Raw genomic sequence first — 22207 nt, 5'->3', positions numbered from 1 at the left:
GAACTGTATGAACTGTATACTTTAAAAGAGTGACTTTTACTGTATGTAAATTACATCTCAATAAAAAAATCAGATTGTCTTGGTTGTATGACCTTGTGAATTTGCTAGAAAACATTGAATTATACACTTAAAATGGATATGGTAAGTGAATTATATCTCAATAAAGCTACTTACAAAAAAAGAGATCGAAGGATTGATGTGAAACAAGAACAGTTTCTTTTTCCTTTTTTTAAAAAAAATAAATTTATTTATTTATTTTTGGCTGCGTTGGGTCTTCATTGCTGTGGGCAGGCTTTCTCTAGTTGCGGTGAGCAGGGGCTACTCTTGGTTGTGGCGTGTGGGCTTCTCATTGCGGTGGCTTCTTTTGTTGCAGAGCACAGGCTCTAGGGCACACAGGCTTCAGTAGCTATGGCACACGGGCTCAACAGTTGTGGCTCGTGGGCCCTAGAGCACAGGCTCAGTAGTTGTGGCGCACGGGGTTAGTTGCTCCATGGCATGTGGGATCTTCCCAGACCAGGGATCGAACCCACGTCCCCTGCATTGGTAGGCAGATTCTTAACCACTGCGCCACCAGGGAAGCCCCAAGAACAGTTTCTTATGGTTCTTCTTTGCCCCCTGCTCTCCCTGAGACTACAAATAATAGTTTTATTCTTAAGTATTCTGATTTTCCTCCTTTAAAATAGAATTATAAAATAAACCCAATATTCCAATGGCTTATGGTTCTAACATAAAGATAAAATATCTCAGTCCAAGGAAAGTAGCCATATCTGCATATTCCTCTCTAAAACTCAAAATCTATATCTTTGGGAATTAACACAACTACCTTTTCCATTTTCTCTAACTACGAAGAATTTTGCTCTAGCCTTGCTTTAATTACAGGGACTAGAGAGAAATACACATCACTTTTGGAAGCAAAATTTTTAAAAATGTACAAATTTAAGATCTAGCTTCCCAAATAAAACTCACTGGTAGCCATCTCCTAGGTAGCTGAGGATGGATGGAGATATGGAACAGTTAAAAAGACTAGAGAGAAACTTTCCTCTAGGGATGACATTAGCTAATGGTATACTTTTGGTCAGAGTTCTAAAGAGGTAGGAAGAATGTGGAAGATTGGTTTTGTGGACTACTATCTCTGGCTTTTAGAGTTTGGTTTTGTTCAGAACATTTCCAGTCATTTTTCACTTGTTCCATGAAAGTGTTCCCAAGTACCACCCCATTTTATACGTCATAATCATACCTGTACAGGTAATAACAATATCCACTTGTCGGATGACCTCATTTAATTTCACCAGTCGAAATCCATCCATACTGTAGAAATAAAGCATGATCAATTAACCTAAAAAAGCAGCTGGAGAGTCTTCTGCCACACAACCTCAAAAGCTATTACCCAAGTTGCTTTGGTACCTACATCACTTTTTGATACAGCTGGACTATTCTTAGTGAAAAATTCAAACTCTTTCCTTAGTTCATATAGGACAGAAATAAAAGGTTCTTTCTATCACTGGGACCTAATTCTTCCTGATAATAGGGAGGCAGGGTTAACCATGAAACCCCAATCAAGTTTCTAGAAAGTGCCATTTTACCTGAACCTACTACCCCATTGAAATTGCTCTCCCCAAGATCATCAATGATCTCCTGAACGCCAAAAACATTTTTTTTCTTAGACTCTAATATTACTTGATATCCTCTGCTACATTAAACATTATTTGCATTCTTAAGGCTCTATGCTCTTGGAGTCCATGGTACTGTTTTCTTTTGGTTTTCTTACTTTTCTGATTGCTCCTTCTTGATCTCAGTCAACCTTTAAATGTTGGTACTCTGTAGGGTACTCTTTTCTCTATTCTTTTGGCACTTATCCATTCCTTTCCCTTGGCTACAAATGATGCCTCACAGATCACTGATTTGCACATTAACATCCAAAGCTTCAGAGCCATAGATCAAATTATCTACTGGATAGCTCCTCCTCATGTCCCACAAGGACCTCAAACTTATTGTGCTTGAAAATAGACTCATTATCTTACCCACACCACCAATCCTGTTTCTTTTCTTCTATATTTTCTATCTTAATCAACAGCATTACTGTTCACCCAGCTCTACGAGTCAAATAAACTAGAATGTCCTAGCCTACTGCCTCTCCCTAATTAAAATTGTCACCAAATCTGGTTGAGTCTTTTTCCTTAATTCCTTAAAATCTTAATTCTTAATCTATCCCCTCTTTTCTATACGTGCAGGCCTGATGTTCAGGTCTTATCATTTCTTGCTGTAGTAGCCCCTGGCCCCATCTCATCGCCTCTAGGTTTATGTCTCTCTAATTCATTTTGCAGGGTGGTTTCCTGAAATGCCATCTGGCTCATGTCATTTTCTTGCTTAAAATACTTTGGTGACATTGTCTGGTATCAGGATAAGACCCAAATAGTTATGTTGATATATGATTATACTGACATATGATTTCTACGCAGGTATTACCACTCCCCCAAATTTATCCTATCGGCCAGCTCCATTAAAACACTTCCAGCTTCTTAAATATAAACATGCTGTGCTCTCTCCTTCCTAGGTGACCTTGCATATGTCGCCTGTACCTGGAACTTACTTCCAAACTAAGAAGTCACTTAAATAAGTTTTAAGACTCAGCTCCATTGACACCTCTTTCTACCCTCACCACCCTGCTCTTTAGTTAGATATTCCTCCTTTGTGCTCCTACAGAAGCATGTGCTGTTTATCTCTGTCACAGCACTTACTACACTGCACAGAGGTTATTTGTCTGTGTGCTTCTAAAAGCAGGGACCTTGTCTCATTCATCTACTCATCTTCCATCCTCAGCACAGAGCACAGTACCTAACACAGAATAAATGATCAGTTCACATCTATAAGATAGTTTGCATCAGTAACTCAGTCAATATTAAAGCACATTCAGGTTTCTCTAATGAACCCTGAAAAAGCGCTAGAATGGTGATAGTTCCCTTCATGTGCTGGAGCCCTGACTCAGACAAAGCCAACAACTCTGTTGGAGAAAACTGTGTGTTGATGGCTATGGTGTGTGGGGAGTGGTAGGACAGGGGAAAATGGTTATGGAAACATCTTTATGCCATGCCTCATCTATGCTGGGTGACTTCCTCTGGAGGGTTAATGGTAAAGATTGGGTGGGTTATTCAGGCTACAGACACGGGGACTTTGCAGTAGTTTTCAGGGACAGTGGTATTTTATCCTGCTGAGGGTGGCAAGAGACAATTTTAATAATAGCTACCACTTAGTGAGCATTTATTATGTGACAGCACCTCTATACTTTACAAATCATATAATGTATAATCATATGTAATAATTATATCATTATTTTCTGAACTTTCACAAATGAAGTAGATAAGATTACCCACATTTTTAGATGGGAAAGGAATTATTTCTTTTTAAACTTTTGATTTTGGAATCATTTCAAACTTAAGAATTATAGGAATAGTACAAACAACTCCTGTATACCCTTCAGTAAGAGTTAGTAGAGTTTATCCTTCATTTAGATTTGTCTGATATTTCCTCCTGATTACATTAGGTTATGCATTTTGGGGAGGAATGTGACAGAAGTGCTCTTTTCATTGCATCACTTCAGAAAGGATCTGATGCCAGCCTATTTCTTTTTTGATCATTGTTTTCAAAGGGAGAAGGATGGCATGTGGAGCTGATAAGGGGCTACTTGCTCTCTGGTTCAAGGCGTCCCCTGTTACTATTTCCACAGGAGTTCAAATTGTGGCTTCTGACAGCCTCTGCTCTCTCAGAGCCGAGCTCCTAGATCTTTGAAAGACAGGTGCTTACAATTAATAGCAGCCTCTCAGGATCTGGGCAGCTTCTCAGGATCTAGGCCCCTCTAAGAGGAAATGTGGCATTAACTAGGCCATTCTTTGGAGGCAGTTAGAAGATAATACGTTAGACAGTGGTGAGAGGAAAAAGCAAATCTCCTTTTGCATGCTTACCAGGCTTGAAGAGCACAGATGGGGTCAATCTCAGTTACATACACAATTGAGCCCATAGCTTTTAAGGCAGCACAGCACCCCTTCCCCACCTGAAGAGAGGAGAAAGTACACGTAATAAGGAAAGTCACAAAGAAAACAGTTTCTCAAAGCTTCTGGTAAAGTGTACCCTCCTTTCCGCCACCAAAAGGAATTTCACTGAATAGATTCACGCTTAGGGAAAAATAAGAAAAAAAATAAAATGAATGCAGTTCATAAACAAACTCCTAAACCCTGCTTAGCGCATGCATGTGCATAAGAACACCCACACTCACGATTTATAATCAAAACACAAGCTAAAAGAACATCACAAACAGTGCACTGGAACAGTCAGAAAATCAACTTAAAGAAAAAATAGCAAAAATGCAAAGGGAAAAAGAAAGATTGTACTTTAACCAGAGGGCCTCTGAAGTTACTTTTTTCCTACTTAAAGTGGTAAATGAATGTACTTTTATGTCCATACAAGTGAAAAATTCTAGTATATTTCAGCAAAATACATTTTAAACACTTAATAACTGAAAGGTTAAACCTTACCTCTCCATAGCCACAGACCACCACCTGCTTCCCACCAAACATCATGTCTGTTGTTCTTTTAAGTCTATAGGGGAAAAAAAATTAAATCAGAAAAATCTCGTTTCTCGCTTGAGATTAGATTGAGCCCCTTTGTGTTCATGTTTGGGGGTTTATTTTTTGGTTTTGGGTTTTTTTTTTTTTTTTTTTTTTTGCGGTATGCAGGCCTCTCACTGTAGTGGCCTCTCCCATTGCGGAGCACAGGCTCCGGACGCGCAGGCTCAGTGGCCATGGCTCACGGGCCCAGCCGCTCCGCGGCACGTGGGATCTTCCCAGACCGGGGCTCAAACCCATATCCCCTGCATCGGCAGGCGGACTCTCAACCACTGCGCCACCACGGAAGCCCGGTTTTTTTTTTTTTTTAATGTTGAAAGCAAGCCTGGTTTCTATCCTAGAGAAATTATTTAATGACTAGAAAGAAAAGTTCAATAAAATATGTATTTTTTTTTTTTTTCGGTAAACGGGCCTCTCACTGTTGTGGCCTCTCCCATTGCAGAGCACAGGCTCCGGACGCACAGGCTCAGCGGCCATGGCTCACGGGCCCAGCCGCTCCATGGCATGTGGGATTTTCCCGGACCGGGGCACGAACCCGTGTCCCCTGCATCGGCAGGCGGACTCTCAACCACTGCGCCACCAGGGAAGCCCAAAATATGTATTTTCTCATCCATGCTATCCAATCAATTCCATCTCTATGTGAGGCCTTTTTTCTTTTTGTTTCCCTTGTTTTGGGAGTGGTACAGAAGGGAAGAAGCTATAGACCACAAAGTAACTTTTAAACATAAATGTAATTTTTATTTAGGAGGTGACAAAGCTTTGGTTTAATGTGAACGTTGTAGCTTATTGAATTAGACACATAAAATATAACACAGATAAATGAGTCCTACATTTAGTAGTATCAAAATCGCCAATAGGTCCCACATTAATTCACCAGGGAGGGTAATGGGCAACGAGGTGGAGAAGAGCCTCGAAACACACCAACACTGACTACATGAGGTAGTGAGTTTTCTGGGCTGAGTCCTTCTCAGACATGTTCTACCTCTTTGTCTCTGATTCTCTATGAAGCTAGAATAAAGGCCCTTACTGTTTTCAGGGTCTCTTGGAAGAAGTTGTAGGAGCAGTTTCTGGTTTCTCTGTAGGGTCAGTTGGTCTCCCTTCTCTAGGAAGCCCTGGCTAGGCAGAAGAAACTTCAACTAAAACCTGCCATTCTGAGATAGACGGTTCCGACAAATATTTGTAGGTCTTTCTACTCATCTGTTAACCTCTCCTGTTGAAAAGTCTATAAATGCCCCAAAGGCAAAGTAGAAATCCTATCTTTTTAATGATTTGACAACTCCACTCACTAGGAACTGGTATAACTCCATGAACTCCAATGAAACTCAATAAATATCAATTAAGTTCAGAGGCAGTTTCTGTTGAGTGAAGAGGGTAAGTCTGGCTGGGCTGCCACCATACTCAAAAGCCATGGCTTAGAATGGTCCTTGACTGGCTCAGCACAGCAAGGAAATCAATAATCATATTTCTGAGCCTCCTTTGCTTTGACTACCCACAAGCCTTTCTGACTCTCTTCCCAAAGGAAGATGACTCTCTCTTTGTGACTACAAATGACTGTGTGGTGGAAGGGAAACTTCATCAACACTGCTACTCTGCAAATGATAGGCTGACAGACCAGGATGGATTCCAGTTAGGCAGTGATTTCCTTGTGATCTGAGGGACCCAGATCTGTCTCAAGGTTCAAGGATAAAGGATAGAAAAGACCTCCGTCAAGAAAGGACTTTTGGGGATGTGAGGGTAAGCTGTCTGGCGGTGTAAAAGAGTCATGCCAAGTCTCTGACTTCTCTCTAATTCTTCTAGCCCCAGAACTCTCTAGAAGAGTTCCTGAAATACGATCTGTTTTATGATCTAAAAATCCTATCTGGGATATCCTTTTTCTTCCTACCAAGTCTTCCTTCCTCAGTCTCCATAAGGCTGCACCTGCCTTGCTTTTTGGCATTGCAGACCAATTACAGAAGTGTCCTCTAGGACTGAATGGGGCCATTCCCTCATAGCTTATGGTGCAGTGTGCAACCGGCTCAGAGCTACAGAAGCTCAATCCCTAATCCCTTCCTCATATGGACTCTATTTTGCAGCCTTCCCTGGAGCATACTTTGCCTCTTCTTTAACTTCTCCTACTCCTCTGAGTCTACGGCCATACCACCCTGAATAAGCCCAGTCACATCTCAACTCCTCTGAGAGGAGCAACTGCCCATGACCCAGTTGGAAAGTTTTTCACCATCTGAAGATGCCAACACGCTCTTACTACTACTCAGCAGGTTTCCAGTAGATGGGTGATGTTTTCCTATTTCTTTATTAACTTTAACTCCAGCTCCACTGCTTCCATCTTACTTTCACTTTCATACATTTCTGACGTTAAAGTATCTTTCTTATCCACAGGGTAAACACTGCTTAGGAGGGACTCTGTCCATGTTTATGAGCTAGTAGAGGTACCTGCATGCATCTTTTACTAAACATACGCAGATTTTAGGCTCATAGATTTGGGAGCTGAAGAATCTATAAGAAACAGTTGTGGATGAGTAAATATTTTTATGAGTATATATCCAAATCATTATTATCAGGTGCAAAGCTGTGCATCACAATAACAGTTATATGTGGACAGAACTAGGGACAGTCCGTAAACAGACTGATAGAGTAAGGATTCACTCAAATGTCCAATCTATCTGATAATACTACTGAATCTATAGGAGTAATAATTAAAAATAGTTTGAATTTGCATTGAACACCCCCCTCCACCCCACAAAAAAAAAACGATTTCAAAGTAAAAGTCTTCTTATAAGATCTAACTCAATCCTAAACTTACTATATAGGGTTCTAGAAAGAAGGGCAAGGGAACTAACATTGATCCCCAGGATTCATACCTTATCTCATTTAATCCTCACAATAACTCTATGAGATAGGTCTTACTGTCACCATTTTACACATGAGGAAATAGGCACAGAGAGGTTAAATAACTAGTCTGAAGTCTTAGAGTTAATAAATGATAGAGCCAATTGTTAAACCAAAGTCCTTCTTGCTCCAGTGCCTGTGGTGTTGCAAATTGCCTGGGGTTCAGACTAGTAATGTGGCCCACAGGCCCTTTCTTCACTTTTCCATGAACTAATACATGATGGAAACCATTTGGCTTGGCAAATTTCACATAGGGAATTACTGAGTCTTCCCAGCAAGAATGAAGGAATTTCAGGACACAAGTGTAGAAACAGGAACTGGGCACTGGAAGAACACAGTTTTTGGTATATTATATCTAAGTAGATTTTGTCAGACTTGCAGTCCTTACAGATTTGAAAAATTACAAATGCCACTGGGAAATAACCCTGTGCTCACCACAACTTTCCAGATGGCCAGAGAATTGTATGATAGTTGGAGCTTAAGAACTGACAACATAACCTGGAAGAGAAATACCAGGAACCTTTTTCTAAACCATCAAAGATATTTACTTATTTATAATGACTTTAGTTACTGACTCCCAGGCCTGATAGGGTGACAAAGTACAAACTGCCACCAATAGATAGGGGCTGGTCTGACTTTTTAAGTAAAATAGATTTGCTTGAAACAGTGATAGCAATGATATCTCTGGGTCATAAAATATTGAGTGTGATGTAACAGTGACAGCAGTGGTAGATTTGGGTTACAAAATATTGAGTATGATGTAGCAATAGATCCAGAGGTACTACACAATTCATTTCTAGAAATAACCAAAACCAAAAAATTTAGAACCTCAATTCAACAGCTCAAGTTCATCCCAAAGATAACAAAACATTACCCATCAAGAATTGATTCACGGCAACAGTAGAGGTTGTCAAATTTCTGTTTGGTGACTGAGTCATTGACATTCATGGCTGGAACGCATAGCTTCCCAGCTTTGGATAGCTGGTACAGCCTGAGGATGAAGGAAATCAAGAAGAACATAAAACAATGAGATATTGCAATCGACCATCAGTTTCATATCAGATTTCACAAATAAGTTAATTGAGTAGACATGAGAGCCTGAGACACAACTAGTTTCACCCTATAAGGTGTATACAGAGAAATAAAGAATACCTTTCCAGAATCTGTATGCAGCTTAGAAATAAAGATATTAATCAAAAGGCATATGGGGAAAATCTTTGACCCACCACTAAATTTTAAGCATTAAAATGTAAAATTTTTAATTGCTTATTAGTTTTATTTCCCTTTTTAATTATAAAAAGAGAAATTTTAAGTACTATTTTAATCCCCATTTAATCGAATGCAACCATTTTAACTTTCAAATAGTTTAACTTTCCAATAGTCTCAATTTTATAACTTCAATACATATACCTATAAATATGTATATCTGTATATAGGGGTTTTATTTAAACTGAGTCAACTAAAAATTAGAACCAGGTGTTTTATTCAAAATTCATCCCTTTCTAAAAGTTTGAAAATATGGGACAATCCATAGTTTTATACATTCAAAAAGATCACAGTATATTGAAGCAGTGATGGTGGCTTATTCAGAATTTACTTCCCTAAAACTTTCATACTTTCAGTTCTTTCTGGGTAAATAACAGGAAACAGAAATGGTTACGATTTTACTCAGGGAATTAATGCTCATTTGAGAAACAGAACCCTAAATCCTTGTTCTCTGTGGAAGAACATAAGCTCTATGAGGGCCCAGGCTTTTGTCTGTTTTCCCCACTGCTAGATCCCTAGCATGGTTCTTAGAGTAGTTCCTGGTACACTGTAGAAGTTCAATAAATAGCTGTTGAATAAATGAATTCGTCCAAAGAGGACAAGCAGTCATTGTATTACAATGACTAGAAAACATGAGGACCACACTTATTCCCCTAGCTACTCCCCCCTCACTATTTTAAGTTTCCTATTTGTGTTGTTAATTTAAAAAACAAGTGTGCAGGGCTTCCCTGGTGGCGCAGTGGTTGAGAGTCCACCTGCCGATGCAGGGGACACGGGTTCGAGCCCTGGTCCGGGAAGATCCCACATGCCGCGGAGCGGCTGGGCCTGTAAGCCATGGCTGCTGAGCCTGCGCGTCCGGAGCCTGTGCTCCGCAATGGGAGAGGCCACAACAGTGAGAGGCCCGTGTACAGCAAAAAAAAAAAAAAAAAAAGTGTGCAGACTCAGATCTCGTCATTTCAGATCAGGTTTCAATTTTTAACATAATGTATCCTATAAGTATGTGATTATAAGAATATATATCCAGGGGCTTCCCTGGTGGCTCAGGGATTAAGAATCTGCCTGCCAATGCAGGGGACACAGGTTCGAGCCCTGGTCCGGGAAGATCCCACATGTTGCAGAGCAATTAAGCCTGTGCGCCACAACTACTGAGCCTGCGTGCCACAACTACTGAAGCCCGAGCGCCTAGAGCCCGTGTTCCACAACAAGAGAAGCCACCACAATGAGAAGCCCGTGCACTACAATGAAAGAGTAGCCCCCACTCACTGCAACTAGAGAAAGCCTGCGTACAGCAACAAATGTCCAACGCAGCCATAAATAAATAAATAAATAAATAAATAAATTTAAAATTTGCAAAAAAAAAAAAAGAATATATGTCCAGGCTGCATAAAACCAGGCACACCCATGTCAAATCTTACCTGTGGACTCCAGTAACACTCTCTTCCACTATGCCCTTGATTTTCTTAAACATGTTGGGATACTTCTTATAAATCCAGTGAGTAAGATCCCCTCCATCATCCAAGATCTGCAATAATAAGCATCAATAATGTCATATTTCAAATTTCCAAAATGGTTATGCAAAGTAACTTAAGAGTCAGTATAATGACCAACAGTCATTACATTGAAGAAAAAAAAAACAAGTGGACTTCCCTGGTGGCGCACTGGTTAAGAATCCGCCTGCCAATGCAGGGGACATGGGTCCGAGGCCTGGTCCGGGAAGATCCCACATGCCAGGGAAGAGCTAAGCCCGTGCGCCACAACTACTGAGCCTGTGCTCCAGAGCCTGCGAGCCACAACTACTGAGCCCACATGCCACAACTACTGAAGCCCGCATGCCCAGAGCCCGTGCTCTGCAACAAGAGAAGCCACCGCAATAAGAAGCCCGCGCACCGCAATGAAGAGTAGCCTCCACTCGCTGCAACTAGAGAAAGCCCGCGCACAGCAATGAAGATCCAATGCAGTCAAAAACAAACAAACAAACAAACAAACAAAAAACAGTGAAATGAAAGGCCAACTGTAATTCTCACAGCCAAGTGACCTTCCCAAATGACGTACCCACTAGGATCAAAATATACAGCAGCCCAATGAGGATTTTCTTATGGACTAATAGCTTAAGCGATTACCTAGACCATTAGCTCTTGGCTGTACTGTTGGTAGTCAGAAGGCCTAAACTTGATATTAGCATATTTATATTGGTTGAATTCAGGACTTTAAATATCATCAGTTAAAGCTTAGTTTAAATAAAGCCAGATAATTAGTCTCCCTCCCAGAACAATGGCTTACAAATGTGTATTCGTTAATCCTCTACTTCTCCCAAAGTACAAGCACTCTCCTATCCAAAATGATCAGGCAGCACTGTAGGGTTTTGCCTAGCACAACCTCACTCTCTATAAACCAAATTAAAAATAACTAGGGAACCGTGCAGCATGTAGGTGTGCAAGCATGCCTCTGAACAGCTCATCACTATTTCAGGTTGGGATTAAAGATAAACACAATGCTGTGCCCACTGGAGCTTTCATCAGCAGAGGAAAGTTTCTGAATTATAAATAAGCTAAAGAGAGACCAGCTTAGAATACTATTAGGCAGTAGGCTGTGGCATTTCAGCCCTTCACCTAACTGTTAGAAACGCTTGGCAGGACTTTCCAAGTTGTTACACCCACCCTCCTGGAAAGACCCACAGGACTAAGGTGCCCTCCACTGGCAAGCACCCATTTTGCAGTCCCATCAATTATCAACTCTACTACAAGTGCCAAAGATGCCATCCCGGACCCCTGGAATCTCCAACCTCATGTCTACCACCTGATCTTCTTTGCTTCTGCTCTTGTTTTTTTGTTTGTTTGTTTGTTTTTTGGCCATACCACTCGGCTTGTGGGATCTTAGTTCCCTGACCAGGGATTGAACCCGGGCCCTTGGCAATGAGAGCACTGAGTCCTAACCACTGGACCGCCAGGGAATTCCCACTTCTGCTCTTGTTGTTGATCTATTTTCTCTGATTCCACTAAACCTTATTTTAGAGCAGGGATCCAAGGCAGGACTCTTACTAAAACTCTTACACTTGCTCCATACTATAAGATAGTGCTCCATTTTCTCCCAGTAGAAACCTTCAGAACAGATTCCCTAAGAAACGGAAAGGCTCCTCTGAGTTTCTCTCTCCCTTTTTACATGTATGAAATCCCTCATGGAGTTCTTCCTTGCAGCCTCTGATCCCTAGCCACACAAAAGATCAGAGACAAAAAAGATTGTGTCTTAGTCTCAGTATTCTCGTCCACCTTTCCCTTTTAACACAGGTATCGAATACAGGCAGGTAGTTGCTATCCCTAATATTTACTTAATGAATGTAGCCCATAATTCTCACCCTGTCGTCCTACTGCAGAAAATTATTGTCACCTGGGAATCCTCCTGAAGTTGGCAAGCAAGTAAAAGCACTAGATCTTGACAGGATCCAAAAGATATGGATCCTGTTTTCTGGGGTCACAGTGGTTCTTATCCTTGTCTTGCTCTCTTCGTCAACCTTTCCAGCAGTGTGTGCTGGCTCTACAGTCTATAAAAGCTCGCCATGTACAATCCCCTGTCCTTCCTATGTTTATGACTATAAAATTAATGTTTTATTTCCAGTAGAACCTCCCGGCATATCTTCTTTAGCACCTGTCAGTCACACTCCCTTCTGTCACCGTTAAATTCCGCTGGAATGAGCTGACTCATCTTATAGCCGACTCCTCCCTCCCTTTCAGGATACGAAGGTTTTAACCCAGCTTCCTCAAACCAACACTTGGTGCAATGTGGCCTGTATCAGAATCCAGAAAGACAGGCTGCTTCTCTCTGCTGTGTCCCAGATGAAGCCTGCTCTGCAGTCTTTAGCAGTAAGCAATAGTTGGACTAGAGCTTCAAGGATTCTTGTTTCAGTTGATTCCCTAAGTTCTCCTCTCACCCATATGCAGAAAGGTTTGCAAAGCAGGAGTGCAATGTACTTTGTGAAGCTTTTTGCTTCCCCTTGTGAATCTAATATGCTCTCAGCCTTCAAGCACTTGATCTTTTTGTTTGTTTGTTTGTTTTTTGTTTGTTTTTTTGCGGTACGCGGGCCTCTCACTGTTGTGGCCTCTCCCGTTGCGGAGCACAGGCTCCGGACGTGCAGGCTCAGCGGCCATGGCTCACGGGCCCAGCCGCTCCGCGGCATGTGGGATCCTCCCGGACCGGGGCACGAACCCGTGTCCCCTGCATCGGCAGGCGGACTCCCAACCACTGAGCCACCAGGGAAGCCCCAAGCACTTGATCTTTTAAAAAATGAAACAAAAATAAAAACTAAGCAAAAATTAAAACCCCAAAACTTTGCCTATTCATCTTTCTTCAGGAGAGAAATGAATAGAGAAGAAATTTGAACTTGGAATCCCTTCAGGTTTACTATAAATTTAGTACTTGATTCTAGAAAGAAAGCTAAGTACCATAGGAGCTGTGTGTGCATGTGTGTGCTTTAATCATTGATGTTGTTGGGCGGGGTGTGTGGGGGGTGGGGGAGTGGTAAGCAGTGGTAGGGGATGGTAACTCATTAATCTTACTTTTTAACCAGTCATGTGTGAACCCTGAGCAGTATTTTAATGTTGCTGATGAATATGAGTGCTTCTGAGATCAGCACTGACAATGAAAAGCACTTTGAGGCTATAAAGAGGTTGAATATTCTTGGGATGCCCTAAGCATAAGCATCTAGTTCCGCCGGAAGCCCAGGTACATCAGACGGAAAAGGAAGCATTTGCCTTCCTTCCTGCTGGGAAACCCTCTGCCAGACCACACTCTCCCTCTCTATACCTCCAGGCCCCAAAAGAATTGTGTTGACAGAGACCTAACCCACCATGTTTGGCTGCCAGCCCTCCACATTCACACATCTATCAATGCACCACCAGAAGTCATCTTCTGACTCTCCTTTCCAGGCAAACACAGGAAATCCTGAGAAAAAAGAACAAAGAGAAACCATTAAAGCCTGAAAAAAGGGCTGACCCTAAATTTTGGCAAGAAGATGCTGGTTTTCCCCAATTCCAAACTCTCTCGTTCTGCTATAATTCTTGGGTTGACTTTCTTCACTGATTAGTATTGTCTCCAGTCCTTTTGTACTCGCCTTTGTCTTTGGTGGTCATTTCACTCTTGTTAGACCAAAGAGGACAAACAAAAGGGTCAAGAGTATGACGGATGCTGAAAGTATGACTAAAGGCAAAAAAGAAGAAACCAGAAATATGTACTTCTTCATCCAGTCCAACTGGAATTCTCATCATTTCCCAACTACATTTTGATCTTTCTTGTTTCTATACTTTAGTCATCCCATCTTCTGCATCAGGAAAACTCTTACACTCTTCTCCCTCTGTTCAAATGTTGTTACACTTCATTGCCCAGTTAAGTATCATGTTCCTAAGGAAGCCTTATAACTCAGCTGAAAGTGACCTCACATGGAATCTGAACTTTTATAAGCCCCTTGTTGGTATACTAAATGTGGGTTTATGGGGGCTTCCCTGGTGGCGCAGTGGTTGAGAGTCCGCCTGCCGATGCAGGGGATACGGGTTCGTGCCCCGGTCTGGGAGGATCCCACATGCCGCGGAGAGGCTGGGCCTGTGAGCCATGGCCGCTGGGCCTGTGCGTCTGGAGCCTGTGCTCCGCAATGGGGGAGGCCACAACAGTGAGAGGCCCGCATACAGCAAAAAAAAAAAAAAAAAAAATGTGGGTTTATGATCTGTTGTGGCATTATCATATATGCCCTTGTATTATCATTATTTATATATGTGTCTTTTCTCCTTAACCACAATATAAGATTCTGAGGGCAAAGACACTCTCATTTGTCCTTAAAGTAGGTCAATAAGCATTTGTTGAAAAAAAAAAAGAGAAATGAATGTATATGTACAATTAATTGGACTATATATTTATATATGTGTACTTTCTATACATATTTTATACATTAATAAAAATTTTACAAATGAATGACTGTAAATGAGAGAACAAATAAAATGCTCAAAGTGCTTGCAAAAAGAGAGGTATGCATGCACTATAGAGCTTTCCCAGAATTTCTCAATAGCTCTGAAGCAAGTGTTTGGTATCCTGATCTGTGTTGGGCTATCAGAGAGTGAAGGCAAGAAACTGGCAAAGTCCAAACTTCTCTATTTCTTTTGTCCTTCAAGTGTCAGTGGCTGTTGTTATCAAATATTAATCTGCCAGGTCAAGTCCTGTTTACCGCTGAAGCGGAGCACCAAACATTAACTGCTGAAAACCAGTCAGACCACAAAATTATGCCTGAAGCATTTTCTTTTCTAATCCATGACCTTAGACAGTGAATAATGTTCACTGGTGCTCTGACAAGGCAAAGCATTAACTAATAATGGAATATTAGACATAAGAAGATATTTGTGACTATAAAGCAACACAGTTACCTCGATCATATTTAACAAGAGAAGCCCAGAAAGAGGGCAAACTCATCAAGAATAGGGACCCACCAAGACATGTAAGTAACCTAAGTATCCATCAACAGATGAATGGATAAAGAAGATGTGGTGTATACATACAATGGAATATTACTCAGCCACAAAAAAGAATGAAATAATGCCATTTGCAGCAACATGGATGGACCTAGAGATTATCATATTAAGTGAAATAAGTCAGAGAAAGACAAATATTACATGATATCACTTATATGCGGAATCTAAAAAAATAGTATAAATGAACTTATTTATGAAACAGAAAGACTCACAGACACAGAAAACAAACTTATGGTTACCAAAGGGGAAGGGGGAGATTAACAGATACACACTACCATATATAAAATAGGTAAACAACAAGGATTTACTGTATAGCATAGGGAACTACATTCAATATCTTATGATAATCTATAGTGGAAAAGAATTGAAAAAAGATAGATAGATATATAGATATAGATAGATATATAGATATAGATATAGATACACATATACAGTGAATCACTTTATTGTATACCTGAAACAAACACAACATTGTACATCAACTATACTTCAACTAAAAAAAAAAAGAATATTTCTTTCAAGACAACTTTAAATGTCACCTTTCCTTACAGATATTTATTGAAACAATGGAACTTTCCAGAAAATTTAGTCAAAGACAAAGAGAACACACAAAAGATCTTACCATTTTCTGCTAGAGCAGCAGCCACTTCATTGAGAGTGGAATAGATATTGCAGGCAGCCCATCGGCACTGAGCCCCCAGAGCACCCAGAGTTTCCATAAGCACCTATATTAAAGAGAAAGCAGGAGATGAGCAAGCATGGGCCAAACAATTGGTCAAGGAGATTAAGTTTATATATTTGACAATGAGAAAGTACATTAGGAATAACTAATGCCCATGATTTTCAAACTGTGCTTTACAGAGCTTCAATACTTTGAAAAGAGGGCAAGGGTTGGGGGTAGGCATGGGGAAGGCTCCAGCTGAGCTGTATGCTTTTACTCATTTAACATATTGGGCCTCCCTGTAAGATTTAATTAAACCAAGGCTTTCAGTGCCAAACATCTTTTTAAAAACCACAAATTTATAGCTCTGCTTCTCCTTAGGATGTAGAAAACTGCAAGAGAAGCTTCCACCTTCACAAGAAAAAGCTGGATAATCTACAAAACCATAACTTTTCTTGAGTACATCAAAGAGCTGAGGTGATATGCAACCAAGGAACTCCAAAGAGCAACAAATCCCTTTAAGGAGAGAGGGAACACTGTTTCACCCTTGTCAGAGCACAGAAGGAAGAGGTGGCTGCCATACATCATGGTAAGAAAAAATTAGCTAAAATTTTAATGAATTAGTAAAGGCTGAGTGTGGGAAAGTATGTCAGTTTGGAACTTCTGGTAGCCCCAGGCACAAGGAGAGTTCATACTCACATGCAAGCTCTTTTCCAGGGGCTTCCAACCAGGGCTCACAAGAAAGATTGGGGGCAGGGAGCTGATTGGCTGTGCTCAAAGATAAGCATGAAACCTCGGCACTTCTCCACAGTCTTCTCTCATAGGAAGCAAAAGCCTTAAACTGTAGCAAGAGGAGCAGGAATTATGCCTGCCACCAGGGACCAGGCAAAGAGCCATTGCTTCTGGGGAGGGGTGGAAGCAAAAACTCTCTGCTCCTGGGGGAGTAGCAGAAAATCCTCTTGGGCCCAGGACCCTACATTGATACAAAGTAAAAATCTGCTACCTCTCCAGGAGGGACAGGAAAATATCTCTGCTCAAGACCTACCACCAATATATGGCAAAATTTGGTTGCTACAGAGAGGAGTGGCAGGAACACTGAAAAAGTCCTACCTTCACAGAGGCCTGCCTAACATCGAGGTTGGACCAGAAAATCTAAGAACCCCACTTGCCCTCACCTTGAGCCTAGCTCCAGGAAACAAGGAGTAGCAGTCGCGTGCTGCAGCGGGGACATGCACTTGAAGACAGAGCCCCCCTGTGGCAAGCATGTGCAGAAGCGGCTGAAAGCCCGAAGGTGAAGTGCAAACACTGAGGAGTACGAGAGCCCTCCAGCCTGGGGGAATTTGTAGCCTTTGGTATGGAACAACAGAATTGAAATCCAGCCCAATTCATGACAATAATGGAAAATAATATACTACCATTCAATGTAAAATTGCAAGGCATGCCAAAAAAAGTGAAAAAAAAACCCAACCCATTGTCAGGAAAGTATTCAAGAGAACCAGACTCTGAGATGAGATAGATGTTTGATCAGACAGAAACTTTCAATTAACTATGATTAATATATTTATGCTAAGGGGTGTAGTGAAAAAGATGGACAACATCCATGAACAGGTAGGGAATTTCAGCAGAGAGATGGAAACTATAAAAAGTCAAATAGAAATGTCAGAATTTTTTTTTTTTTTTTTTTTTAAGGATCAGATTTAAGAATTCTTTCATTAGGCTTATCACCAGACTGGGCATATCTAGGGATAGAGTCAGTGAACTTGAAGATAGATCAATAGAAATCACCAAACTGAAATACAGAAAGAATAAAGAGTGGGAGAAAAAAATCAGAAGAGAGCATCTAAGATCTATGGGATACTATCAATGGCCTAATTTACAGAAGGAGAGAACAGGGCAAAAGATATATATGAAGAGTTAATGGGTAATTATTTTTGAAAATTAATGAAAGAGGATCCAGGAACAATGATATCCCAATAGCAAAGAGCACACTAGTGTACAGATCCACTAAAAGGAAAAGGAACCAGGGCTCCTTGGAGAAATGGCTGATTCCAGGGATAGGACAGGGAAGGTACAAAATGAGCTTAAATCATCTTGTACCAGAAGCAAGGAAGTGCTCAAAGAATGAAAGGGATATGTCAAGAGACAAGGCACAGAAGCAAGACTTAAGGGGTTCCTCTTGGCCAAAACTGGAACAATTTTTATCATAATAAATAATGATAGTAATGGATTATAACCCATTAAATAAAATAGGAAACAATGACTCCACACAAATAAAAATACATAAATGAATGAATAATTGGAAAGTTTGATGAAGAGTGGGATATTTACACAGTTTCGTATTACTACCTCACAGAATACTTATTAATTACAAAAGGGGAAATATAACTTTTACACTAGAAAAGTCTGGCAGACACCAACCACCTCCATCAAGGGATCAAAATGAACATCAGTTATGGGACAAATCGAAAACAAGTGCCATCTGATAGGATTAAATGAAAAAAGCACAGCATCATTTTCTACGTACTAAGGACATACTACAGAATAATTTGTCTATAATCTTCAAAGTGTCAAGGTCATGAAAGTCAAGGAAAGACTGATGAACTACCCAGCACTGCAGGAGACTAAAGAGATGACAATTAAATGAGACACATAACTATGGACTGGATCCTTTGGTTATAAAAAAGTATTACTGGGACAATTAGTGAAGCTCAAATGGGACCTGAGAATTAGATGGCAATAATGAATCAATGTTAATTTCCTAATTTTGAATGGTTGTACTGGTTGGACAGGAGAATGTTCTTGTTTGTAGAAAATATACACTAAGGTATTTGTGGGAGCATCATAAGGTTGGCAACTTACTCTTCAATGGTTCAGAAAAAAAAGTTATCTGTACTGTATGTGCAACTTTTCTATAAATCTGTGTGCATTTCAAATTTTTTTAAATTATTAAAATAAATTTAATCCACTGATTTGATCCTGACTTGCTTTCACTTCAGTTTGTAAGATGGAGATAGGCTTCTTTATAAGAAGGTAGTATAGGGACTTCCCTGGTTGTCCAATGATTAAGACTGCATGCCCAATGGAGGGGGCCCAGGTTCGATCTCCGGTCAGGGAACTAGATCCCACATGCCACCACTAAAAAGATCCCACATGCCGCAACTAAAAAGATCCCACATGCCACAACTAAAGATCCCACACACTGCAACGAAGATCCCGCATACCGCAACTAAGACCCAATGGAGCCAAATAAATAAATGAATAAATATTAAAAAAATAAAGAAGGTAATGTACCACCCTGCTGCTTCAATTAAGAGCTCTTTTAACAAGGATAAATCTTTGGTGAAAAAGTTTGTTTTAAAATTTCCTGACAGGGCCTCCCTGGTGGCGCAGTGGTTGAGAGTCCGCCTGCCGATGCAGGGGATACGGGTTCGTGCCCCGGTCTGGGAGGATCCCATATGCCGCGGAGCGGCTGGGCCCGTGAGCCATGGCCGCTGGGCCTGCGCATCCGGAGCCTGCGCATCCGGAGCCTGTGCTCCGCAACGGGAGAGGCCACAACAGTGAGAGGCCCGCATACCACAAAAAAAAAAAAAAAAAAAAAATTTCCTGACAGTGCTTAGCTTTGGGTACTGATAATTTTCATTTTAAAAAATTTGTATTTTCTAATATTTATATACAAAATAAAAATTCTAATTAAAAATATGCTCTAATTAAAAAAAAATACGTGCAAACAACTCCACTAGGCTAACTCTCTCACATAATTCGTCTAAGGCCACAGCAAAACTACTCTTATATCTTAATTTCTTTACCTTTCAATATCCAATCCAATTTTTTTCTATCCTGTTTTAATTTTCACCTTAAAGAATTTCTGAATTTCTATAACTAGGATTCCTCAACATGCCAAACAAGAGAATGATACTGAGACTTACCTACAAAGCAATATAAATTAAGTAGAAAAGTGACTGGGACCAAGAATATATAAGAACTATTTAAAGAACTATGAGTCAAGACTGCTGGCTATTAGGGCTCAAGCAGAAGTGAAGGCAGGTAGAAGTGGGAGAAGGACAGAGCTCAGAAGCTGGTTTAACTCGACTTTAAATCATTACTGTTTAGAGAGAGTAGCTAAGGAATCTGGTTGGAAGGAACTATGGAAACACACCTAAAAAATATAAATATTTAGATCCAAGTCTATTAGAAACATGGACAGGAAACTGTTAACTATGATAGCTATTTCTGGAGCATGGGATTATAGCAGACTTTGTCTTTCTACATTATAGATTGTGGTAATGCTTGAATATTGTAAAATGAACATGAATTACTTTTGTAATCAGAAAAATAAGATAGAGATTAAAAAAACAAAGCAAAATTCCTTTGTAATTATTCTTTTAAAGGAAATAGAAAAATGTGGGGAGGGAACAATAAAATAATATTAAAATTGGTAAACTAATTTTGATTACTCCATTCAGGAAAAAAAAGAAAGTAACCTTGAAGAGTGGTAATGTTTATGAGCCAGGGGGTAAAAAAGAAACTAGATGTAATTTAGCAACATGAGACAGTACAGAAGCACTAACTATTTTAAGCCGCCACACTGAAGTCTCATGTCCCTGACTGGGGAAGCCCAAAAAAGGTTCCAAGAGTGTTTCTGCCTTGATTCATTAGTCTATAGCTCCAAAAAGTGATAGCTTTTCAATTTATTATACTAATTTTGGGGTACCAAGGTATCCTTTTCCTCAGAGAACACATAACCCAGGAAAGTCTCACAGGGAAGATGCTAACAGTAGCTGTGTCTTGAGGAATCTCTGCTATTCTGAATAAGGAATGTGGCCACATAGTGTTGTGCTTACAAGACAATCTTTTGGAGGAGATCTAGTCATACAAATGACCTGGATCTTATAAATCCCATAAAAGAGTCCAGACAATTTCTTAATACACTGATTTCCTGTAGTGGTCTCATTATGGTTGGCAACTTAATATGTATCACATCTTTGATGATGACGACTCTAGGTCAGTGGTTCTCAGCAGAGGAACTTTGGAAAACCGTGGGGGCATTTTTGGTTGTCACGGTAATTGGTAGGGGAGCGTTACTAGCATTTAGTGGGTAGGGCCAGGGATCTTGACATTTCGAAAGTGTAGGACAGTCTCCTAGAACAAAAAAACCATGCCATATCTGGTACAATTTTCAAGTGTTCCAGTGAAAAGTTCACATGAGTGAAAAATCTATTTATAATTATCTGAGTTTAGAACTTTATTCCACTTTACATATCAACAAAGGTATTGTTGTAGTTTTAATACAAAACAATAATAGTTTTTCCAAGAATGCAACAAGTGTATAAACCAAGAGAAAACTCATATTTTTGATATTGTTGTTATTCAGAAATTTACAAAAAGTTGTTTATAATTTCAGAAAATTATATAATTTGGCAATATTTCTCTGATGCTGTGGAACCAGTAACACATTTCTATGTATATACATTTTTTAAAATATTTATTTATTTATTTTTGGGTGTGTTGGGTCTTCGTTTCTGTGCAAGGGCTTTCTCTAGTTGCAGCGAGCGGGGGCCACTTTTCATTGCGGTGTGCGGGCCTCTCACTATCGCGGCCTCTCTTGTTGAGGAGCACAGGCTCCAGACATGCAGGCCCAGTAATTGTGTCTCACGGGCCTAGTTGCTCTGCGGCATGTGGGATCTTCTCAGACCAGGGCTCGAACCCATGTCTCCTGCATTGGCAGGCAGATTCTCAACCACTGCGCCACCAGGGAAGCCCTATGTATATACATTTGTAGCACTCACATTCAAATAATGCTATAAGTAAGTACAAATATCTGACTATTCAACTCTACTTGTACCCAAGCACTTACATATTGAAATACACATTATTTTATTATAAATTGCTTTCCTTTTATTCTTCCTTCATATTTCAGTAAGATTTTACATTTATTTTTTAAAAATTATATGTATCTAGCTATGCTATATCTGAATTTCATTTCAAGAAGATACTGGGCCATTGCAAAACATATTTTTTAATCAAAAGGGGTCAGTGAATCTGACAAGGGTGAAAATTACGGATCTAAACCAATCATGGTAACCCCAGTTCCTTTGCCAGGACTGGTGGGGCATGAGCATGTGATCCAGTTCTGCTCAGTGACATGACAGAGTACCCTGGAGGACTTCTGGGAAAGGTTTCCTTGCTCTTGGGAGAGAGGAAGAAATGGTCCTTCTTCCTCTTTGTGTCAGTCTGGGATGGCTTAAAGAGCTGTAACCATCTTGCTGTCA

At 40.3% G+C, this 22207-nt stretch overlaps 1 protein-coding gene across 6 annotated transcripts in view; it reads right to left on the bottom strand.

Annotated features, from left to right (window-relative positions):
- AHCYL2 (adenosylhomocysteinase like 2) overlaps positions 1-22207 on the bottom strand; it is a 178642-nt gene that overhangs the window by 22861 nt on the left and 133574 nt on the right. For all 6 annotated transcript variants that reach the window (XM_060108024.1, XM_060108025.1, XM_060108026.1 and 3 more), the window contains 7 exons: positions 15900-16002; positions 13612-13706; positions 10187-10293; positions 8380-8496; positions 4530-4593; positions 3960-4048; positions 1238-1308 (listed from right to left, as the gene is read on the bottom strand). In XM_060108024.1, the coding sequence (XP_059964007.1) occupies positions 1238-1308; positions 3960-4048; positions 4530-4593; positions 8380-8496; positions 10187-10293; positions 13612-13706; positions 15900-16002 (646 nt within the window). The remainder of the gene's footprint in view (positions 1-1237; positions 1309-3959; positions 4049-4529; positions 4594-8379; positions 8497-10186; positions 10294-13611; positions 13707-15899; positions 16003-22207) is intronic.

This window comes from Mesoplodon densirostris, chromosome 9, assembly GCF_025265405.1.
Source record: "Mesoplodon densirostris isolate mMesDen1 chromosome 9, mMesDen1 primary haplotype, whole genome shotgun sequence".
NCBI classification, from domain to species: Eukaryota; Metazoa; Chordata; class Mammalia; order Artiodactyla; family Ziphiidae; genus Mesoplodon; species Mesoplodon densirostris.
Note: the sequence above shows the minus strand (reverse complement) of the source record. Positions and strands in the feature narration are given on the sequence as shown.